Source organism: Orycteropus afer, unplaced genomic scaffold, assembly GCF_000298275.1.
Source record: "Orycteropus afer afer isolate SDZICR_OR568_19922 unplaced genomic scaffold, OryAfe1.0 scaffold00006, whole genome shotgun sequence".
NCBI lineage: Eukaryota > Metazoa > Chordata > Mammalia > Tubulidentata > Orycteropodidae > Orycteropus > Orycteropus afer.
This window is the reverse complement of record NW_006921593.1, coordinates 10,188,277-10,209,960: the sequence shown is the minus strand read 5'-3', so window position 1 is coordinate 10,209,960 and position 21,684 is coordinate 10,188,277. Positions and strand designations below refer to the sequence as shown.

The following is a 21,684-nucleotide window of genomic DNA, read 5'->3' as shown; positions in this document are numbered from 1 at the left end:
GCAGCTAGTCATGCAAAAGGACAACTTAACTGCCTATAACCCACTCCCTACACTTGTTCGTGATTCTTGAAATTATATGGGCCACCACATGTACTGATATAGGACCAGCTTTATCAGCAGAATCCATTCAAGTTCAAGTAGACATCTCTATGCCTTTACCTTCTTAAGTCAGAGGCTAGAGAGGCACTGCAAACTCAATGCAACCTACTGCCATGGAGTCGGCCCTGACTCATAGCAACTCCTCCTTGGGTTTCTGAGGTGGTATCACTATGGAAGTAAATTGCCCAACCTTCTTTTCAGGGAGTGGCTGGGGAATGTGAACCACCAGCCTTCTGGCTAGCAGTCAAATGGCTTAGACACTATGCCACCAGAGCTCCCAGAGAGGTGTTAGCCCCTATTATTCAGGAATTCCTAAGGCATTAATTTTCCCTGCACCAGCCCTTGTAACACCTTTGTACTCCCTGTTAATAAATCTAAACAATAGGGTCTGAGATTTGTACAGGATTTAAGAACTATTAACTGCACCTTTATACCTAGATTTCCAGTAGTCCCAAATCCTCACTTACTTATGTTCAATTTTTCCCCAAATGCTACACATTTTACTTTAATTCACCTTTGTAGCACCTTTTTCAGTATTCCTTTCCATCCTAAGAGCCAATATTTGTTTGCCTTCCCTTGGGAAAAGTCTACAATTTATCTGGACTGTAATGTCTCAAGGTTTCACTGAATCTCCCAGCTATTTTGCTCAAAATCTCCATACTGATTTACAGCCTTTGCAATGTAAAAATGAATCTGAATTATTACAATATGTTAGTGACTTACTCGTATGCTCAAACTCTCAGCAAGCCTGCACTGATGACAGCATGTTGTTATGTTGCTGTATACTGTCGAGTCAGACCTGACTCATAGCGACCCCTCCTTGGGTTTCTGAGGCGATATCACTACAGAAGTAGATGGCCCAACCTTCCTTCCGAGGAGTAGCTGGTAGGTTTGAACCGCAAGCCTTCTGGTTAGCAGACAAGTGCCCTAGGCACTATGCTACCAGAGCTCCTGATGACAGCATAATCTTAATAAAACATTTAGCTGTCAGAAAGCACAAGGTTTCTAGCAGAAAACAACAACAACAATTAGTGTAGCCTCTGTTAAGTATTTAAGTCATTTGATTTCTGCAGAAGGCATTTCTTTAGATCCTAAGCAGAAAGAAGCTATTTTACTTTTCTTATCACCAAAACTAAAAAAACAATTACTTGGGTTTCTGGGGCTTTGTGGCTACTGCAGAACTTGGATTCCTAACTTTTCCTTGTTAGCCCACCAAAAATTAAAAGGGGAAAAAAAAAAAAACCCACCTCACTGCCATTGAGTTGGTCCCGACTCATAGCGACCCCTCCTTGTGTTTCTGAGGTGGTATCCCTATGGAAGTAGACTGCCAATCTTCCTTCTGAGGAGTGCTTGGTGGGTGGCATAGTGCCTAAGGCATTTGACTGCTAACCAGAAGGCTGGTGGTTGTTAGCTCAACACCTATACAAATATTTGAAAGCCTCTGAACTAGATTATTTCCAAATTGCACCAATAGATCAGGAAATCATAATTAAATAAACTAAAAAAAAAAAAAAACCCTAGGAAACATGCATTAGGCTTTTCTAACTGTCACCTAGATTTTCCCATTTGTACATGAAGCCTCTGGAAATGCTTTAGGCATTTTAACTCAGAAACATGGAGAACATCAGAGACCAGTAGGTTACTACAGTTTGCAGCTTGACCTGTAGCTAAGGGGTTCCCTCCCTGCCCTAGAGCCATTACTGCTATAGCCAAACTCATCAAAAACACTGCAGATATATTGCTGGGAATATTTTTAAATGTTTATTTTCCCCACACAACATCTGCCATCCTTAACTCTGTTTTGGCCCAATATCTTTCCACAGGTTGACTCACTTCCTATGAAGTACTCCTCCTAACAGCATATGTTGTTGTTATGTTGTTGTTATGTGCCGTCGAGTCGGCCCCGACTCATAGCGACCCCTCCTTGGGTTTCCGAGGCAGTATCACTACGGAAGTAGGATTGCCCAACCTTCCTTCCGAGGAGTGGCTGGTGGGTTTGAACCGCCAGCCTTCTCAGCATATAATAGATGGTATTCTGTGGTTTGCTGAAATCCTGCCAGTCTCCTTCTAGACATTGACAACAGCATTACCCAACACATAACTGCTTAAATTTAGCTGAACAGATTTAACTCTCTGAAAAGATTTAAGAGAAACTCCTTTAGCTAATCTGGATTTGATTCTTTCTTTCTTTCTTTCTTTCTTTTTTTTAATTCTATTTGTTGATAGGTCCTATTTGAAATCTGATCCTGCTAGCTCTTGCTATCAGGTTCTGTATGGCATCATTACTTCTGCTGAGGTTCTTGAAAGTCAAGCCTTTCCCAAAGCTACGTTAGTCAAACAAGTTATATTAATTGCTCTTACTAGAGCCTGCAAACTCACTAAAGGAAGGTCCATGAATGTTTACATGGATTGTAAATATGCTTTTGGGGTGACTCATGATTTTAGGATGTTATGAAACAGAGAGGATTTCTAACCACTTCTGGAACTGCTATAAAGAAAAAAATGGGGCTTTAGTAGTAGACTTGTTAAACATTTACTACTCCCTCCTGCGATTGCTGCAATAAAAATACAGGCTCATCAACAGAAGAGTCCCTCAGACTGCAAAGACCAGAGGAAATAACCTTGCTGACAAAGTGGCCAAACAAGCTGCCTCTCACATTACTTCAGCCCTAGGGAAACAGAACAAGATTACCCTCATTTGGAAGTCAACAATTGTAATCTTAATGAATTAACTTTAAAAAAATCAATAAAAACCCAACAATTAGCTAAAATTGAAAATGGAAGAGAGCAATTTTTCTCAGAATCCTATAACCAAATTATGGTTAGGGCCTCATCAGAAGCTTGTCTTACCTAAATAATTTCATGTCCCTATGTTAGAAGCTCTTCATGAAAGATCCCATTTAGGATGAGATAAAATGATTGAAAATTTAAATACTGGCAAGGACAATTTTTTAAAGCTGCCAAGCATGTTGCTTCTCACCGCTCTATTTGTGCCCACTACAACCCATGTAGACCTTTTAAAGTTTCACTGAAAAATACCCATTTACCTCCAGGACCTATGTCTGAATGGCAATTAGATTTTATCCAGCTCCCATCTTCAGATGGTTACAAATATGTACCAGTAATGGCTTGTAGATTTTCACACAAGGTTAAGAAGAACAGCTTGGCTCATCACTTTGGCTGATGCTCCTCTCTGCCAAGTATTCCTACTAATTTGGCCCTGCTTTTCACACACACCTTCTTTAAAAAAGATCAAAGAAGCAGAGGTCCAAGCTATGTCACGGCAAAGATGTTGGTGGTGGTGCCTGGCTATCTGTACAGTCTTAAAAGCTATGAAGGTAAGCAACCACCAATGAACAGATGATGCCCAGCTTCCTTTCATAGGGAGTGTCTCGAGTCTTAAAAGCCTATTTAGAAGGGGCAGCTATATAGTAAATACATTTTGTATAACTAACAAGAAAGCCCTTGCAGAAGATGAGTTACTCCTTCATAGGCAACATGACACCTGCTTACCCTGAAGATGAGGCTCCACACATAGCAAAGTGAAGAACCGGTAAGTCCATGCAGAAGACACTTTTGTTTTATTTTTGCTGTGGTTCCTCCCCTCCCACCCTTGGTAACCAACAAAGAAAGTTTCCTTCCATATATAAACCTTGCAGAAGACACTCTTAAAATAAATAGTGATTAGCAATTTTCTATAGAAATTCTTGATTGCAATGGGGATTGTGATAGAGCCCAAAAGAAGTAGGTGCTTAGCATAAGAAGAGTCTTCTGCCAAAGACACAGGCTGGAGTCCATTTTTTTTTCTGTCTACTGCTTATTTTGAGCTGACCTTTAAAAGTCAGCTAGCCAAAGCCTGCAGTCTTACCCACCCCCCTTCTCTTACAGCATGCTCCCAGGAAGAACATTCACTCAGCCTGGCCCTAGAAATATCCATAGATTAAGCTGCTAAATGACTCAAAATTTACAATTAGCAAAATAATGTTTAAGGTATCTTGCCATTCCTTGTCTTGTGTCTGTTAAAGCAAGATTTTATAAATGTTAACTAATCAGAATTTTTTCCTTGTAAATCCCTGGATTTTCTGTATTTAAGCTCTGTAAAAAAAATTCCTTTCACTGGAGTACTTTGGTGAATCCTCACAAAGTGCTACCTGATTTGGAATCATTTTGTTCCTTCAATAAACTCTTTGCTTTAATTTTAATAGAAGTTCCAGTTTTCTCTTTGACAGGGTAAAGGGGAAGAAATATCTCAAAAAGTGAAAGGCAAAGATAAAAAATGGGAGAGAGACAAGAAATTTAAAGAATCAGTTTCAGGAAGGCCAATAACTGGACAAAAGTTCCAGGAAAGGAAATAAAGTAGATGGGTAGGGTATGGCAAGAATTTTTTTTTTTTTTCCAAATTCTAAAAGATACAAATTCTAGATGGCAAAGCCTATCCACAGCTCAGCACTTGGATGTATAGAGAATAGGTTTCTACAAAGGCACCTCAGCCTGACATTTTAGAACACTGGAGGCAAGCTCTATAAACTTTAGCCAGTAGAGTTGGGGGTGAGGAGGGGAATCATACACAAATAATTGATAATCAAAGTAGAAGTCTTTGAGCCAAACTTTGAAAACTCAGAGGTATTGAGCAATGCCTGCAATATTCTGAAGGATATAGCTTCTCGTATAAAATTCTATATCCAGCTGGATTATCAACCAAGAATCACAGTACATGTTTTCAGATGACTACTGTCTGAAACTTAATTTCCCATATACCCTCCCTCAGAAGTTGCTGGGAGAAAGCACATCAAGGAAGATGTGGGATCCAGGAAACAGGGAAGCCCACCCAAGAAAAATGAAAGGAATCCCCAAAATAGTGGTAAAAGGAGAAACCAGGATGACACACATTTGCCAGGGGTAGGGGACAACTAACTACGCCAGACCAGGGCAGGAGGATGAAGGTTTCTGGGGTGGATATGGAAAATAAGCACACTGATAGATTACTAATACATTTAGACACATTCAGGAGGAGATTTATAGTGTAGAGTTTGATGTGGTAAGTTCAAGGTAAAGGCAAATAGTGAGATATTTATTAATTCTAGCATAGTGCCTAAGGCACTAGACTGCTCACCAGAAGGCTGGCGGTTCAAACCCACCAGCCACTCCTTGGAAGGAAGGTTGGGCAATCCTACCTCCGTAGTGATACTGCCTCGGAAACCCAAGGAGGGGTCACTATGAGTCGGGGCCGACTCGACGGCAAACAACAACAACAACAACAAGGAAAATGCAGTTCTGAACAGAATTTATGTAATCATGATAAAATCTGACACCAAGTTAACAAAAGTTAAATGTCTATGATAGAAGGGCAGGGGACACATTATAACAATCTGTATCTCTTCCGTGAATTAAAAAAAAAAATGTTTATTGTGATTTGGATGAAAGTTTACAGAGCAAATTCATTTTCCATACAGTAGGTCATACACATTTTGTTTCATGACATTGACTGCAAGAATTTGAATTAAAAAAAAAATGCAGCATAAGCATATTGCTTAAAATTACAAAAGCAAGTGCTAGCAAAAAGTGCTTGCCTCTGGGGTCTGGCAATGTAGACCAGGGGGTAGCTAGCTATTGGCTGGTCTAGGATGGCCTCTCCTCTCCACTATGTTTCATCCTTCAACAGGCTAGCTTGGCCTTGTATAATGGTAGTGGCAGAGTTCCACTACCACATACTTCTAACATATGAATACTCTAGAGGCCTAGGCTTGGAACCAATATATCATCATTTTAGCCACATTCTATTAGTCAAAGCAAGTACATGGCCAAGACTAGTTTCAAGCATAAAAAAATCGATTTCACATCTTGGTGGGAGTGAGGAGGTTACACGGTCACACTGCAAAGAATTGTCACTAAATTGTGAGCCACAATATATACTTACTGTCATAAGCCACTGGGTTTTAAGGTAGTTTATTATTCGACGCTACTTAACTGATTCAGGAGCTCTGGTAGCATAGTGCCTAAGGCACTTGACTGCTAACCAGAAGGCTGGCGGTTCAAACCCACCAGCTACTCCTCAGAAGGAAGATGGGGCAATCTACTTCCGTAGTGATACTGCCTCGGAAACCCAAGGAGGGGTCGCTATGAGTCGGGTCTGACTCGACGGCACATAACAACAACAACTTAACTGATTCAGCATCCTTCCTCTCTACCTTTCTTCATCCTCACTTCCCTCAGATTCTATTTTACTTTACTTTCATAATGCCTTAGATGACATACAACCTACTCTAGACTTCAACAAGGTCTGGGCCCTATGAAGTGCATTCAAATGGAAAATAAAAATGCATTTACACATGTAGTTATAATGTAACTGTTTTGTACTGGATCTAGTAGTACTTTTACGGTTGAATGTCGAATGTCTTTCATCATGGGTCTGGTTTTAAGACTTCTGGGTTGTGTCAAAGAGGTTTTCAGCCTCAAAGTATTTTTGCAATCAGTACACCACAAAGATGAAATAAAGCACTAATTAAGGTAGATGGAACAAGAAACTAGCAACAAGCATGCTGTTTAAAAGCCCAAAGGTAACCAATAAGACATCCAAACATAGTACATCTATTAAAACATTGCAGGGGTGGAGAAAGTGACTAGTGGCATGTAAGCTAACTTGTTACCAGGCATTAAGGAATCTGAAGCCAATAAGCTTATTACTTCAAGTCAGGGAAATATCTTCCAGAAACACTAAATGGGAATTAAGACGTAGTTCTGATGCAAAACTAGGTGTAAGAACTTGTCCAAACTCTTTAGTATTATTTAATTATTCTTATCAGCAGTCCTCCTCAAAGTCACTGCCATTGAATTGATTCTAACTTATAACAACCCTATAGGACAAAACAGAACTGCTCTGTAGGGTTCCCACGGCCGTAATATTTATGGAAGCAGACTGCCTCATCTTTCTCCCATGGAGTGGCTTGTGGGTTTTAACCATGGACCTTTCAGTTAGCTGCCAAGCGCTTTAATCACTGTGCCACCAGGCTCTTTCGCTTCTACCACAGACAACTGGAAATTACTTGAGCACAGATCGAAACATAAACCACGGACCCTTCCTGGTCACAGGTAAACAGTTATATCATTTACTTTTTTAACTGTCCACATTTCATGCTTAAATGATACACAAATCTTTCTAAAAGTTGAAACACCTAAATAACTGGTGAAGGGAGAGGCATTGGTGGCTTGATCCTAGACCAGGGGTAGTGAACATTTGTTGTCAAGGACCAGATAGTAAATATCTCCAGCTTTACAGGATGTATGGTCGCTGTCTACTCAATTCTACCATTGTGGTACAAAATGCTACAACACAGGAATAATAAACAAGTGATAGTGTCTATGTTCCAATAAAGCTTTATTTATAAAAATAGAGACTGGGCCAAATTTGGCACACAGGTCATAGTTTGCTGACCTTTACCTAGATCAGAGGCTTTCAAAGCGTGGGCCTTGGACCAGCAGCATCAGCATTGCCTGGGAATGTCTTAGAAACTCAAGTTTTCAGACCTCACTCCAGGCCTACTAAATCAGAAACTCTGCGGTTGGTCCTGGAAATCTGTGGTAGACCAAGCCCTCAAGGGATTCTTCAAGTGCGCACTCAAGTTTGAGAACTACTCCCCTAAACTTATGATTGCTTCATGCTTAAAATTTCTAGAAGCTTGGGTAAAGGATTCAACTTTCCCCAATGATTTCGGTCTAGGTTCCTGAGTGATAACCTTGGAATTTCTCCAGTTAGTGAGAATGTCTTCAAGGAGCCTCCAGACCAGACCTCTCATGAATGACTCAGGCAGGAGCAGGCCAGAAAAATCACCATGAGATCATCAGTCATCCTCAGGGGAGGGGAACATGATTCAAGCATTCACACCTATGTAATGATCCCCAGTAAAGGTGTTCCATGGGCTTCCTTGTTGGTGAAAAGCACTGATATATGAGGTGAGTAGAGCGTCCCTCTTTGGTACATGGAAGCTTCACATTGGAAGCCCTCCTAGACTTTGTATCTCTTCATCTGCATCATTTTTGGTATATACATATTTTTAAAAAGCAGTAATTATAAACATAGTGCTTTCCTGAGTTCCATGAGTCATTCCAGAAAATCATCAAACAAACCTGAGAGAGTAGTGGAAGCCAGCAGGTCACATGTGGTGGGGGGGAGGACCTGGGGACTTGAGCTTACGGCAGGCATCCTAAGAGGGCAGAGGGAAGCCCTGAATTTGTAGCAAGTCAGAACTGAGAGGAGCCCTGGGGACACTTGAGTTTATAGCAGGCGCTCTGAAGGGATAGTGGAGGAAACCCCCAAATTATAGCTAACAGGACAGAAGAGAGGGCATCACGGGGTCTCCAAGTTTGCAGCTGGTGCCTGAGGTCTTGGGCTCACGTGGCAGTCTGAGGACTGGGCCCTTTAACTCATGAGCTCCGATCTCATCCCAGGTGTTCAAAGATCAGAGGAAGATCTACCTGTGCAGCTGGTGCCAGAACAGAAGTGGAATGGAGGGGAACAGAAGAGAAAATGATAAGAGATTGCAGGTGATCTTTACAGTTTGGTGTCAGAGAGGTGGGATTTGATTTTTCCCATGCAGGAAAGATAAGAGGGATGTTTAGTGTCTAGAAATGATCATATTAGAACTTGTCATTGTCAGGTAACTGCCATGGGAAAGCAAGCTAAACCTCAGCACCATCTCCACCACACTGAGAAATTAAAATGTATCTGCAATTCAACGTTGGCCTAGAGGGTGACACCATTCATTCTATTCTGTTCTCTTACTTTGAGATGCTGAAAGGTAAACCAAATGTTCTTAGGAGATTAATTCTACCTTACTTCAAGACACAAACATTTTAACTGAATTTCTGGTAGATAGAATTGAAAGTGTCAAAAACTTTATTAGTTTAGAAAACTTTACACCTGTGATATGATAAGAGCTAGGAGTGCCTCCTTGACAAAGGGTTTGAGGGTTGGCTTAGAAGCGGAGGGCTTTAGTGTTTTTTGGTTACGTGCTTGAAGAGATTGTCTTTGTGGTCTTGGACTCGGAGGATTAATTGATCTTCTTCCTTCAGAGAAGAAAACACACCGTTACACCCCTGGCTCCTCCACCTGGAGATCAACGCATACTTGATGATTTACCCTCTGCTGTGGATTAGGATTTGCTCTAAATTGGCCTCAGGACTCCCTCCAAGGAAAGAGGCATTGAAATACTTCTCAGGGTGGGCCATAAAGGCAGTTTTGAGACAGAGTGCAATCCTTACACTGAGTGACTGTGGAGCTGTTACTTGTGGATGGGAAGTCTTTGATACGCAGCCTGTGGGTGAGTTGTAGGGATCTGAGTCCCTTTTAAGGTCATGTTTCCTACTTAAAAAGTTTTCACAGCTGGCTTTCCCCCAGAAAATGCTCCTCACTGTTCAGGATCTTCTCTGCTTTGTGAGCATCCTCTTGGGCTCAAACCAAGAATTAAAGAACCAACTGCCATTTGATTCCAATTCCTGGAGATCCCAGGTGTGTCAGAGTGGAATGTACCCCAGTCTTCAATGACTGATTTTTCTGAAGTAGATTGTTAATCGCTTACACCACCCAGGGACCTCAGATCAACATTGTTGTTGTTAGCTGCCATGGAGTCATGGGATCCCATGTACAATGAGATCAGGCCAGAGTGATCCATGGGTTTTCACTGGCTGATCGTCAGAAGTAGATCACCAGGCCTTTCTTCCTAGTCTTAGTCTCTCCTAAGCTCCACTGAGACCTGTTCAGCATCACAGCAACACACAAGCCTCCACGGACAGATGAGTGGTGGTTGTTCATGAGGCATACTGGCCGGGAATAGAACCCACATACAGGCAAGAACTCTACCATTAAACCACCCTTATTTCCCACCAAACCAAGATTACCTGTCGCCATCGAATCAATTCCGACTCATAGTGACCCTATAGGACAGAGTAGAACTCTCCCATAGGGTTTCTCAATCTTTACAGAAGCAGGCTGCCTTCTTTGTCTCATAGAGCAGCTAAGGGGTTTGAAACACTGGCCTTTCTGTTAGCAGCCAAGCGCTTTAACCACCACACTTCCAGGGCCCCTTAAACCAAGATTAGCAGCTTCCAATTAGTAGCAACCACCAAGCTGTGATGGCCCTGGAGCTCGTTGATGATTCAAGTTTGACACTGAACAGAAGTGTAAGTTTGTTTACCTGGCCACTTAAGAATGAGCTCATGTTCCTCATGTAAAAAAATCAGTTTTCCCTCCCCCTGCTCCTGTAGAAAAAGGAAAGCCACCATTGCGCAGTTCACCCCCTAACACTCTATTCTAGAAAGAGGCATAGTCATCCAGGGCTGTCCATTCACTCAAATTCAAACATGTACTCTGGGTGAAGCACATCACTTAGTGCTACCGAGTGGTTTAGACAAGGTCTCTTCATAACTCAGACTACTGGGGGAGACAGATTACTGCCATCATGAACTAAGTAAGTAGCAAAATGGGTTTTCAACAGTTCAGCCTGCCTTAGTTGTTTGTATTTTTTCACAAGAAGTCATTCTGAGGACATTATCTGATTGAAATAAGTCAATCACAGAAGAACAAATATTGTATTAGTCCGTTATTGTAAAAGTCAAGGAATGGTTTATCTATGGAAGGAAATTTTCTTTGTTGGTTACCAGGGGTAGGATGGGAGGGCAGGGAACAGTTAGACAGGTAGAGGTAAGTATTGATTTGGGTGAAGAGAAGGGCAATGTACCAAATGTGAGTGATCAACATGGTGGCACTGAGGAAGAGGAAGACATAGAGAGGTACATGGGAGGTACAGACAACAAAGATGAACCCTTTTGCACATAAGAGTACTGTGTTGTCAATGAAGGCAAACATGGGTATACGCATGGATAGATGGGTGGGCAGGCTGAACTATTAGGTATGTCTATGCAGCAGGGAGTGTACCCAAGAACATGTATAGGATTGGCAGACAATTGTTCTACAAGCATATTGGTATGTTCCCAGGGGTATAGTAGAGCTGACAAGGGACAAGTTTATAGTCACTTCTTGGTCACAGTCAGCTACCCAGAGGGAGCAAGCAGTTGAACCTTTGGGCTCAGGACCATAGTCGCAGGGGACATCAAGCTCAATTGGCACAACATACTATACAAAACATTGTTCCACTTCCTACTTTGGTGAGTAGTGACTGGGATCTTAAGAGCTAGCAAGCAGCCATCCAGACGCAATGATGGGTCTCTCCTCATCCAGAGCAAAGAAGAATGAAAAAAAAAAACAAAGATTCATGGAAACAATTAGTCCTTGTGAGTGGTTCACCATGCTATCCTCAGCCTATATGACTATGAGACCAGAAGAACTAGATGGTGCCTGGCTACCAGTTAACCACTCAGAGGGGGATCTATGGAGGAGATCCTGGATAGAGAGGGAGAACAATGTGGAACAAAACTCAAAATCATTTGGAGGAAAAAAAAGGGGGGGGGACCAGATTTGCTGGTCTGATAAAGCCTCGTGCAATGACTGAGACTATGGCCCCTAGCTGGCCTTCAGGTCTGGAATTGAACCCACACCTGTGGCTTCCACCCAAACAAAAAACAGGCATATGAGTTGAACATGTTGTGCCTGAGGTAGATACACTCCTTGGAGAGAACAATCATGGGAGGAAGAAGGGCTGTTTATGCACAGGGAGACAATTCAGGGGGCAGGAGTGTATGGAGGCAGGATGGACACAGGGAAGAAGTAACTATTGGGAGGAACTGGGAGCTGTTGCACTGTGGTAAATTGTAGTCAATGTCATGAGATGTGTGTGTGTGAACTGCTGTATGGAAAGTGAATTTGCTCTGTAAACTTTCATCCTAATCACAAAAAAAAAAAGAGAGGTCATTCTGGCATCATTATCTCTTCCTCCCCTTTCTTCCTTCCTGATCTTCAAAGAAAAAAACAAAATGAGTTGATCACAGAGGTAATCCAGAGGTGGCAGGACAAGCTCCTTTGGGACTAGGCACTGGGAAACCACTGCTCAAAGAAAGCCCATACAATATGGCGGCTGTTGTTAGCTGCCGTCCAAGTCGAGTCTCACCTCACAGTGGCCTTGTGCAAAAACTAGGCAGGAATAAAACCGAAGTGTCCCACATGCCAGTGAGAACTTCCCTCTGAAGCACCAATGCTTCATGTACAACATGGAGTGGGATGAAATGCAGGCCCTAAGTTCCGAGGATGGGTAGAGAGCAGCTCACCTTTCTGGTCACCTGCCTCATAACTGTAGTATAGGATACTGGGCAAGTCATTACCTGATCATTGGCCCACTAGGAGGTATGCCCATCCCTTCCCACTGCAAAGCCACTTACCTCAAAAAAGTGGCTCTCAATAATGCTCAAAGCAGTCTGGCCAATCTGACGGTTCTCGTGAAGTTGTAAAGCCTCGATTTTATCAACTGCTCCGAGTTCTTCTAGCAGAAGACATAGCTTCTCCTTACTGGAAAGTTGCTCTGCTATCTGTGAGCGATGTAAGCGAACATGAGTCTCTGGGAAGAGATCCTGTGAGCTAGAGCTTCTGTTGGCCCTAAAGGGAGTTTCACCCCAGAAGGTCGACCCCGTGTGTCAGAGTAGAACTGTACTCCACAGGGTTTTCAACAGGTGGTTTTTTGGAAGTAGAATGCCAGATCTTTCTTCTGAGGTCCCTCTTGATGAACTTGAACCTCCAACCTTTTGGTCAGCAGCCAAACACGTTAACCATTTTGTAAACCACCCCCACCCCCATCCCAGGGACCTCAGTGGGAGACTTCCTTGCTCTATCTGTGGATTTAACCACCATTAAGCCAGTAAATAGATGTGATAGTATTTCAGAATAGACAATCCTAGTTTCACTTTGCCCAGGTTGATTTTAAGTTACACAGTCTTCCTCCCCATCTTGCATATTTGTGTTATATACATCTAAGTTTATCATTGTACAAAATACAGTATTTCTTGACTATCACCTTCTGTGGCATGAGAAGCCAGGGAAGTGGGGAGGGGGGTAGTGTGTGCCTTCACAATGTCCTCTTGCAGCAGGAAGGGAAGTCTGTGGAAGGACAGACGCAGCTTGGGGGCCCTTTTAATTACAGGGCTTTGTCTTATCTAAGGGTAGCAGATGTTGGGTGCAGTTCCATGGGGTATGGAAAGCAGACCATCCACTCTATTAGAAAGTAGATAAAAATCTACTTCTCTGAGCTATTTCTGAAACAACTGGATGTGTACAAATCTGAGTTTGGCACAGGCAGGCTGTGTTGGACTAGTGGACTTCAGGTGGCTGCAAAGAAGTCAACAATGTGGGACCAATATGCAGAGACTGTCTTTGGTTCATTTATATAACATTCTCCAATCCCATCTTTAGGTCTAAAAAATGAGTTATCATTTAAAGAAACTGAGGCAGGAGACAAAGTCCTCAGTTAACCTCAGAAAGAAACTGGAAACTGAGGGATGGGAAAGTAAGACAGTAGGATCCCTGGAGAAGGATCTTGGACTTCGACAGAAGAGCAAATGGCCTAGAAGTTTATTTCAAAGACTCCAGCAGCACTTTGCTGCCCATCTCAAGGGATCTTTCTAACCTGATGTTCCATATGCCTCTCTCTGATACAGGGCTCCTTCACGAGTCCATCAAATGGGATTTACCTGGCCTCTCTCAAGACAAAATTCCAGGTGTTCAATTCAAAGATTTGCATTAGGTAAATCTGCTGCAAAAGACCTCTGTAAAGTTTTAAAAAGCAAAGATGTCACTTTGATGACTAAGGTGTACCTGATCTGAGCCATGTATTTTCAATCTTCTCATGTGCATGAGAAAGCTGGACCGTGACAAAGAAGACCAAAGAAGAATGGACACATTCGAATTGTTGTTGTTAGTAAAGAACACTCAATATATCATTACTGCCAGAAGAACAAACCAGTCAGTCTTAGAAGTACAATCAGAATGTATTTGAGAAGCAAGGAAGGAGACACTTGTCTTACTTAGGACATATCATCAGGAGGGACCAATCACTGGAGAAACACATCGTGCTCGGTCAAGTTGAGGGTCAGCCAAAGAGAGAGAGATCCTCAGTAAGATGGACTGACACAGTGGCTGCAATAATGGACACTCCAACGTATCAACAATTATGAGAATGGTGCAAGACTGGACATTTCACTGTTATATACAATAAGGTCATCATGAGTTGGAGCCGACTGGGTAGCACCCAACAATTCAAAGAAACAGATGAAGCAGATAAAGTTATGTTTCTAGAGCTCATAGTCATGCTTTCGCAGACTCGCTATGTTCAAGTTTGTCAGTTGCCGAGTCTATATGCTTTATCTGTGTGGCTGGCTCAAAGTCTCAGTGTCTAATTGGGCTGTTTCAAGTCTGGTCTTAGCTCAGGTCAATTCTCACCAAGATACTCGGTGAAGGAATGTTCAAAGTGGGCTTCTCAAAGTAGTTCCCTGGTGTTCCTTTGAAGCTTTTCAAATACATCAATCACATACAAAAGGACCTAAACCAAATGAATCTAGCCAGCCTCCAAGACAGCCCTCAGTGCTTCTTGCTTGCTGATATTCACTCCTTTGTGCAGTGTCCTCCCATAATGAAGAGGGCTGACCCGTAGAAGCAATAGGATATTGCTGAAATGACAGTGTGACTTCCAGGGCTTAGTCACAGAACACATTGTGGCTTCATCTTACTTTCCTCGACCACTTGCTCTGAGGGAAAGTGGTTGCCATGATCTGAGGACATTCAAGCAGCTCTAGAGAGAGGTCCATTAGGCAAGAGTCATTTGCCAGGCACTTGAATGAACCACCTTGGGGCTGAACCTCCAGCCCCAGTCAAGCCTTCAGATGATGGCAGCCCCAGTGACATCTTGGTTGCAATCTCAAGAAAGACTCTGAGCCAGAACCATCCAGCTAAGCTGGAGCCAGACTCCTAACTCCAGAGATGGTGTGAAATAATGTTAATCGCTCTAAGCCACTAAGGGGGGTAATTTGTTATATAGCGATATCTAACTAACAATAGTATGCAAATGTTTATTCAACTTTGCTCTATTTTGTTGTTGTTGTTGATTAGTTTCAAATCTAATCACTTTTGAGTTATAGAAAGAGCAGATTAGTCATAGACGGATCCACACATACACAGGGGAAGACAGATGTCATGTGAGGATTGTCAAGGAACCAAAGAATACGTGGGACTACTGACAAGGAAGTAATTGACATAGCCTCATTTGGACTGTTAGCTTCCAGAACAGTGAGAAAGTAAATTTCTGTTCTTTACAAGCCACCCACTTGTGGTATTTGTGTTAGAGCAGCAAGAGATGATTAAGACTAAGACTTTTTTTGAATAACCATTCAATGCTTTGTAGTGCATTTTCCCAGCCATACAGCTAAACAGAAAAATAACTCTAGCATGGCCTCTCAAGGGCTATCCCTGCTGGCTTCTTGTTGCTCCTTCAAGTACATCCTTTGGTTTAGCCTCTAAATCAACCATGTGACTCACTGACTCCCCACCTCACCACCACCACCACCAGCAGTATAAACCTTCCTTTGGTTTCTCTATCTCACTCAGAAGAAAGGTCAAAGCTCTCATGGGCCTGACTGATATCTGGTCCCTAGCTGAACCTTATCGTCTGCCATTTTCCATCCCTTTGTCTCTGCTCCAGCCACATCCGCCTGTCTTGTTATTTCTTTTGTCTAGAATGCTCTTCCCCAGATAGCCACAAGACTACCCACTTCTTCCAGCTCTCTGCCCACGTCCTCTCTCAGAGCTCCCTGACCACTGCATACAACAACATCCTCTCCCCACTTGAAGCTATCACTGACTCTTACCCTTTTACTTTATCCAGACTCTTCTACCTGTCTTAGCTTCCTGTTGTTGTGTGCCGTCGAGTCGGACCTGACTCATAGTACCCCTCCTTGGGTTTCCGAGGCAGTGTCACTACGGAAGTATATTGCCTCATCTTCCTTCCGAGGAGTGGCTGGTGGGTTTGAACCACCAGACTTCTGGTTAGCAATTAAGTGACTTAGCCACTGCGCCACCAGAGCTCCCTCTTAGCTTCCTAGTGCTGCTATAACAGAGAAACCACAAGTGGGTGGCTTTCAAGAACAGAGAAAACTTGTTTTCTCATAGTTCAGGAGGACAGAAACCTGAACGCAGGGTCCCAGCTTCAGGGAAGGCTTTCTCTCTGTTGGCTCTGTGGCCAACTCCTTGCCTATCTTAGCTTCTTTCTGTCCCTCGGTTCCCTGGTGATCTTCCTGCTGAGTCTCTCTGCGGTGTGTGTCTTCTCTTCGTGTCTATGCTGCTCCCTGTGACTCAGAAGTGATTAGGGTCAGGGCATGCTCTATACCGACGTGGCTTCATTAATGGAACAAAGAAAACTCCATTCCCAATGGGATTATACCTACAGGCGTAGGAGGTTAGGATTCCAGTACATATTCTGGGGGGACACAATTTAGCCCACAGCACAACCTGGTGTGTCTGTCCGCTCAGCCCCTAATACATAAGCTGCATGAAAGCAAGGCCTGTGCTGTATCATACCCTGAGCTTCTAGAACATTGCCCAGTACAAGCCCCTCACTGGAGAACAGGAAGATGATGGGTCTTTTCTCAAAAGGCTCTTGTCTTCGTTATCTATACACTGGGTGGAAGGGTGGGCAGTGGTGGGGGTAGAGAATCTCACTTGGGCTTTTAAGAACCAAATAAAATATTTTGATCAAATCTGCAGGCTGCTACTAACCTGTTCAGGAGCTCTGGTGGCATAGTGCCTAAGGCATCTGACTGCTAACCAGAAGGCTAGCGGTTCAAATCCACCAGCCACTCCTGGGGAGGAAGGTTGGGCAATCTACTTCCATAGTGATACCACCTCAGAAACCCAAGGAGGGGTCGCTATGAGTCAGATCCGACTTGACGGCAGTGAGTTGTTTTTTTTTTTTTTTTCCCAGTTTACTAACCTGTTCAGAAAGCTCACCTGGAGAATATAGGAGATGACATCAAGGATGATGAGGACAGTTTTGGGGTCTTGGACAGTGAGCAGATTCACCAGTGGCTCCAAGACTCCAGACTGGACAAGTTGGATCAGCTGGTCCACAGTGCTCCCCGTGGTGAAGTTAGCCACCGTCCACACAGCCTCTTTCTGGACTTTAAATTCTCCCTGCAGAACGAGAACATTTACATTCTCTATGGATTGTGAAAAACTTAAACACAGTGATGCCAATTTGGTCCAATGTTAAGTTGGCTTCCGGTAGCCAGGGCATCCATGCAATTTACACAGGGTGCCTCGGCAGCCTGCTTCTCGCTCTTGAGAAGATTATCATCTTTAAGAAGCCACAAATCAGGCAGGCAAACTCAAATGGGTTTTAGACAGAGATTCTAGGGTCAAATAGATTCACTTCCAAGTCTGGCTGTGAGAAAAACAGAACCAGTCCAAGTAATCTATTTTGTTATTGGTGTCATGGTGTGCCATCCAGTCAATCCGACTCACAGCAACCCTGTAGGACAGAGCATGGGGTTACCTAAGCTGCCATCCTCATGGGAGCACATCACTGGGTCTTTTCTGCTGTGGAGCAGCTGGTGGGTTTGAACTGCCAACTTGTCAGTCAGAGGCCAAGCACGTAACCATCGTGCCACCAGGGTTCCTTGGGTAATCGATATAGATCAGGAATTCTGCTTGGGTTTTAGATGGTAATTACCCTTTATCTACATTGGAGACCCTGGGTGGTGTAAATGATTGACACGCTCAGCTCTGACCAAAGGTTGGAGGCTTGAGTCCACCCTGAGGCTCCTCGGAAGGAAGCCCTGGCAACCCGCTTCTGAACAATCAGCCATTTAAAGGCCTGTGGAAGCCCAATTCTCCTCTGACACACGTGGGGTACCATGAGTCAGATGCGACAGCAACTGGTGGTGGTGACGTCTGTTTCTCATCTTTCTGACCCAGTGAAGACTTTGCACAAGAAGCTTCATAGCAACCAAGCTGGTGTGAAGACGTGGTGGTCCTAACAACAATAACATCTGAACCTGTCTGACTTCAGGGGGCATGATGTGACTTAAGATCAGCCCAAGACTATCCCTTGGCCCGTTCTGACACCAGCTGTCCTTCCTGCAGCACTCTCTACTTCTCTGCTGAGTTCAATAATCCATTGCAGTGGCCACAGAGAACTCACAGGCCCTACTTACAGTTAAGTGGTTTATTAAGGAAGGAACAGAGTGCAATTCAAGATCAGAATCAAAAAGCTGTAACTCAGGATGAGAATCAGGAGGCACAAAGGCCAAGTTTTCCTTCTTTGGTGCAGGACAGCTCGCTCACAAATCTCTTGGTCCCCTCAGGACAGGCTCCCCCTGTCCCTGCTGTCTCTTGCTACCAGCTCTGCCACTGGGCCCCTTCCAGGCCTTTCATCTTCAGTGTTAGGCCCTTTGACCAGTATTACAGCTCTTTTAGGGGGTTCATTGCTCCTCTCTCTCTCTGCTGCTGCTTCTCTCCCTGCTTCTGTCTATCTGCCTAACCTCTGTGGGACTGGCTGTATATAGACACAAATGCCTTATAAATTTCAAGGCATGGCCCACCCATGAGGGCCACAAACTGAACCATCCCTTCTCAGTAGGCCACAGATACTTTATTTGCATGGTAGGCACAGGGAGGCTACACCTCACCTCATTTGCATAGTCTATCAACCACTCCCTGGTAAGGATGTATACTAATAACAATACAGGCCGCATGCAGCCCAGGGCCAGGCAGAAAGTATCAAACCAAGTTGTTTACAACTTACCCAGAAATGTCAACCAACCTGGATAAAGGTAACAAACCCTCTGGGGTAGAAACTAGGCCAAAGGGCTCAAGACTTAGGGGGAACGTCTGTCAAGCTGTTTCTCCAAAGACCCAAGGCAAAAGGTCACATAAAGGAGCCCATTGCACCATAGCTGGGCACACTAAGATCTAGTGGGCTAGTGAGTCACCTGCACACATAAAGAGCACCTTTGCCCAGCAATATGGGAGTATTTTATCACAGATCCTTCTAGGGCTGGGCAACATACAAAAACAAACCAACCAACAAAAATAACAACTCTTGACTCCAAGCAAGGTAGACTTAGAAAGGTACAGCTTGAAATAAGCCGTTACTGGATCCCTAATCAGATGCTTCTTATTAGAATTGTGCAGACCCCCAGTAGAAAGAATTTGTTGCTTTTAGTTACCATCAGGTTAGCCCCAGTTTGGGGGAATCCTATACACAATTAAGCCAAATGTTGCCAGCCCTTGCCCCAGTCCCATGATCAGCTGTGGACCAGACCACTGTGACCCACAGAGTTTTCACTGTCCGATTTCCTGAAGTTGGTCATCCTGCCTCTCTCTCCAGCCCCTGTTATTCTGTTAGAGCCAGTGCAACGTCCTAGCAACACTCAAGCCTCCACTGACAGATGGTAGCTATGCATCAGGTGCACTGGCTGGAATTGAACCCAGGTCTCCCACATGGAAGGCGAGAATTCTTCCACTAAAACAGAGAAGTGTCTAATAAATCAGAAGATGATGTGATTTGCGTCTCACACCCGGCCTTTCCCTCATGCTGAATGCACACCTGGGAACCCACCATCCAACCTGAGGAACAGAACACTGACAGTAGCTTCTCCACCTGATCCCACTCCACCTGCCTCTTGGCCCCCAGCCCCAGGAACCACTACTGACTTGTTTCAGATATAAATGGTTAAACAGGTCATTCACTGACAGGTGACAAATGGAAATACAGGTGTTAGTAGTTGCTCCTGGGGAAGGGAAATGGGAATCAGGGAGAAGAAACCTTTATTGTATTTGTTTTTATATCTGATTTTTTGTTTATATTCACACTTTCATCTGGCTGCTAACCAAAAGGTCGGCGGTTCGAACCAACCAGTCACTCCATAGGAGGAAGATGAGGTAATCTACTTCCTTAAGATTCACAGCCTTGGAAACCCCGTGGGGCAGTTCTATTCTGCTGTAAGTTGCAATGAACTTGATGGCAGAGGCTCTGGGTACTCATTGCCACTTGGTTCAAATTCACTTGTTCACTGAAAAGCCACCTTTCTTCAATGATGTTAACATCCCAAACCTGACACATTCTTCCCCCTGGATTACAACTAAGCAAATGAGAAATAAACTCCTTCCTCTTTTGGCTGGTAGTTAGATGGCATGTCCTTTTCACACCTCATAAAAACGAGCCAATATGGACCAGCTCAAGATTCTTCTGGCTGTTTGAGCCACGGAGTCCCCTTTCATTGAGCAAAGCTCCTTCGGTCTTAGCAAACCTTAAAGGGGCTCTCCAACACTGGACGCCCCTTCCTTTGTCATCGCTTTGTTGTGGTATCATTGTCTGCTGGTTCCATATTTGCAAACTGGCCTGCATGCTGCAAGCGATCTGGAAGCCCAAATCAGCACTCTCAGTGCTTTTGTGGGTATTCGCGGACATGCACAGAGTGGCGAAAAGCTTGAGTTACCAGACAATGCATCTTCCTGAAGCTAAACAACGTGATACTCTGCCTTCTCGTCTTGGCACTCATCCGTTTTCTGGTCTATTTAGCACTACATTTTTATGTTTGGTTGCTGATTTCATCATTTAACATGCACCCCCCCAAGACAGTGCTAAAGTGCTGGCTACTACTGTTCCTAAGTGCCACAATGCTGTGACATGCTGATGGAGAAAACGTGTGAGAGGTAAGCTTGCTTCAGACACAAGTTACAGCATGTCGGTCGTTCAATGTCAGTGACTCAACAGTCTATGTTAAATAATATGCTTTTAAACAGAAGCACACATAAAACAAGGTTATGTGTTGAAGGCCGATGAACATGTTGTGACCAGAGGCTTTCAGGAATCTAATCTTGCTGTATCCCTGGAGCAATGGTTCAATATTCTCTAATCCATTGTTCACGGAGACTTTACAGACTATTGTGTTGTTGGTAGGTATCATTGAGTCTACTTTGACTTAGTGAAAACCCATAGGTTTTCCTAGGGTGTAATCTTCACCGAGAGGAGAGACAACACAGGGACGCCAAAGTAGCAGGCCGGAAGAGCAGGGAAAGGGATAAAAGGCTTGAGCCCCAGGCTCACAGGTGAGAAGAGACAACGCAGGGACGCCAGAGTAGCAGGCCGGAAAAGCAGGGAAGGGGATAAAAGCCTTGAACCCGGACAGAAGAGCAATCAGCCGAAGGGATTAGATGAGGAGGGGAAACTCAGGCCATCCAGAGTAGCAGGCCGAAAGAGCAGAAGAAAGGGGATAAAAGCCTTGAACCCGGACAGAAGACCAGTCAGCCCCAGGGTTACGGGTGAGGAGAGACAACTCACGGACGCCCGAAGAAGCAGGCCAGAAGAGCAGGAGAAAGGGGATTAAAAGACAGGAAGCCAGACAGAGGAACAGTCAGCCAGGTGGGGGTGACACGAGAGGTCTCCAGCAGCAGGACAAACTTGTCTGTTGGTCTGTCCTACTGTGATGACATATAGACGTGAGTTTTGAGGCTGAGCCTCTGGTGTTTAAAACCCAGAGAGATGCACCTGGTGCACAGGTAACAGCCCAGCGTATAGACTGAGACAGACTAGGAAGAAGGAAGAGGCCGTCTACTTCTGAAAGAATTGGCCAGGGAAAACCTTATGAATAGCA

At 43.9% G+C, this 21,684-nt stretch overlaps 1 protein-coding gene across 1 annotated transcript in view; it reads right to left on the bottom strand.

Annotated features, from left to right (window-relative positions):
- The window catches only part of KPNA7 (karyopherin subunit alpha 7), a 68,605-nt gene that overhangs the window by 33,664 nt on the left and 13,257 nt on the right, over positions 1-21,684 (bottom strand). The window contains exons 7-8 of the mRNA XM_007942606.1: positions 17,036-17,218; positions 12,427-12,573 (exon numbers count right to left, since the gene is read on the bottom strand). Of these exons, the coding sequence (XP_007940797.1) occupies positions 12,427-12,573; positions 17,036-17,218 (330 nt within the window). The remainder of the gene's footprint in view (positions 1-12,426; positions 12,574-17,035; positions 17,219-21,684) is intronic.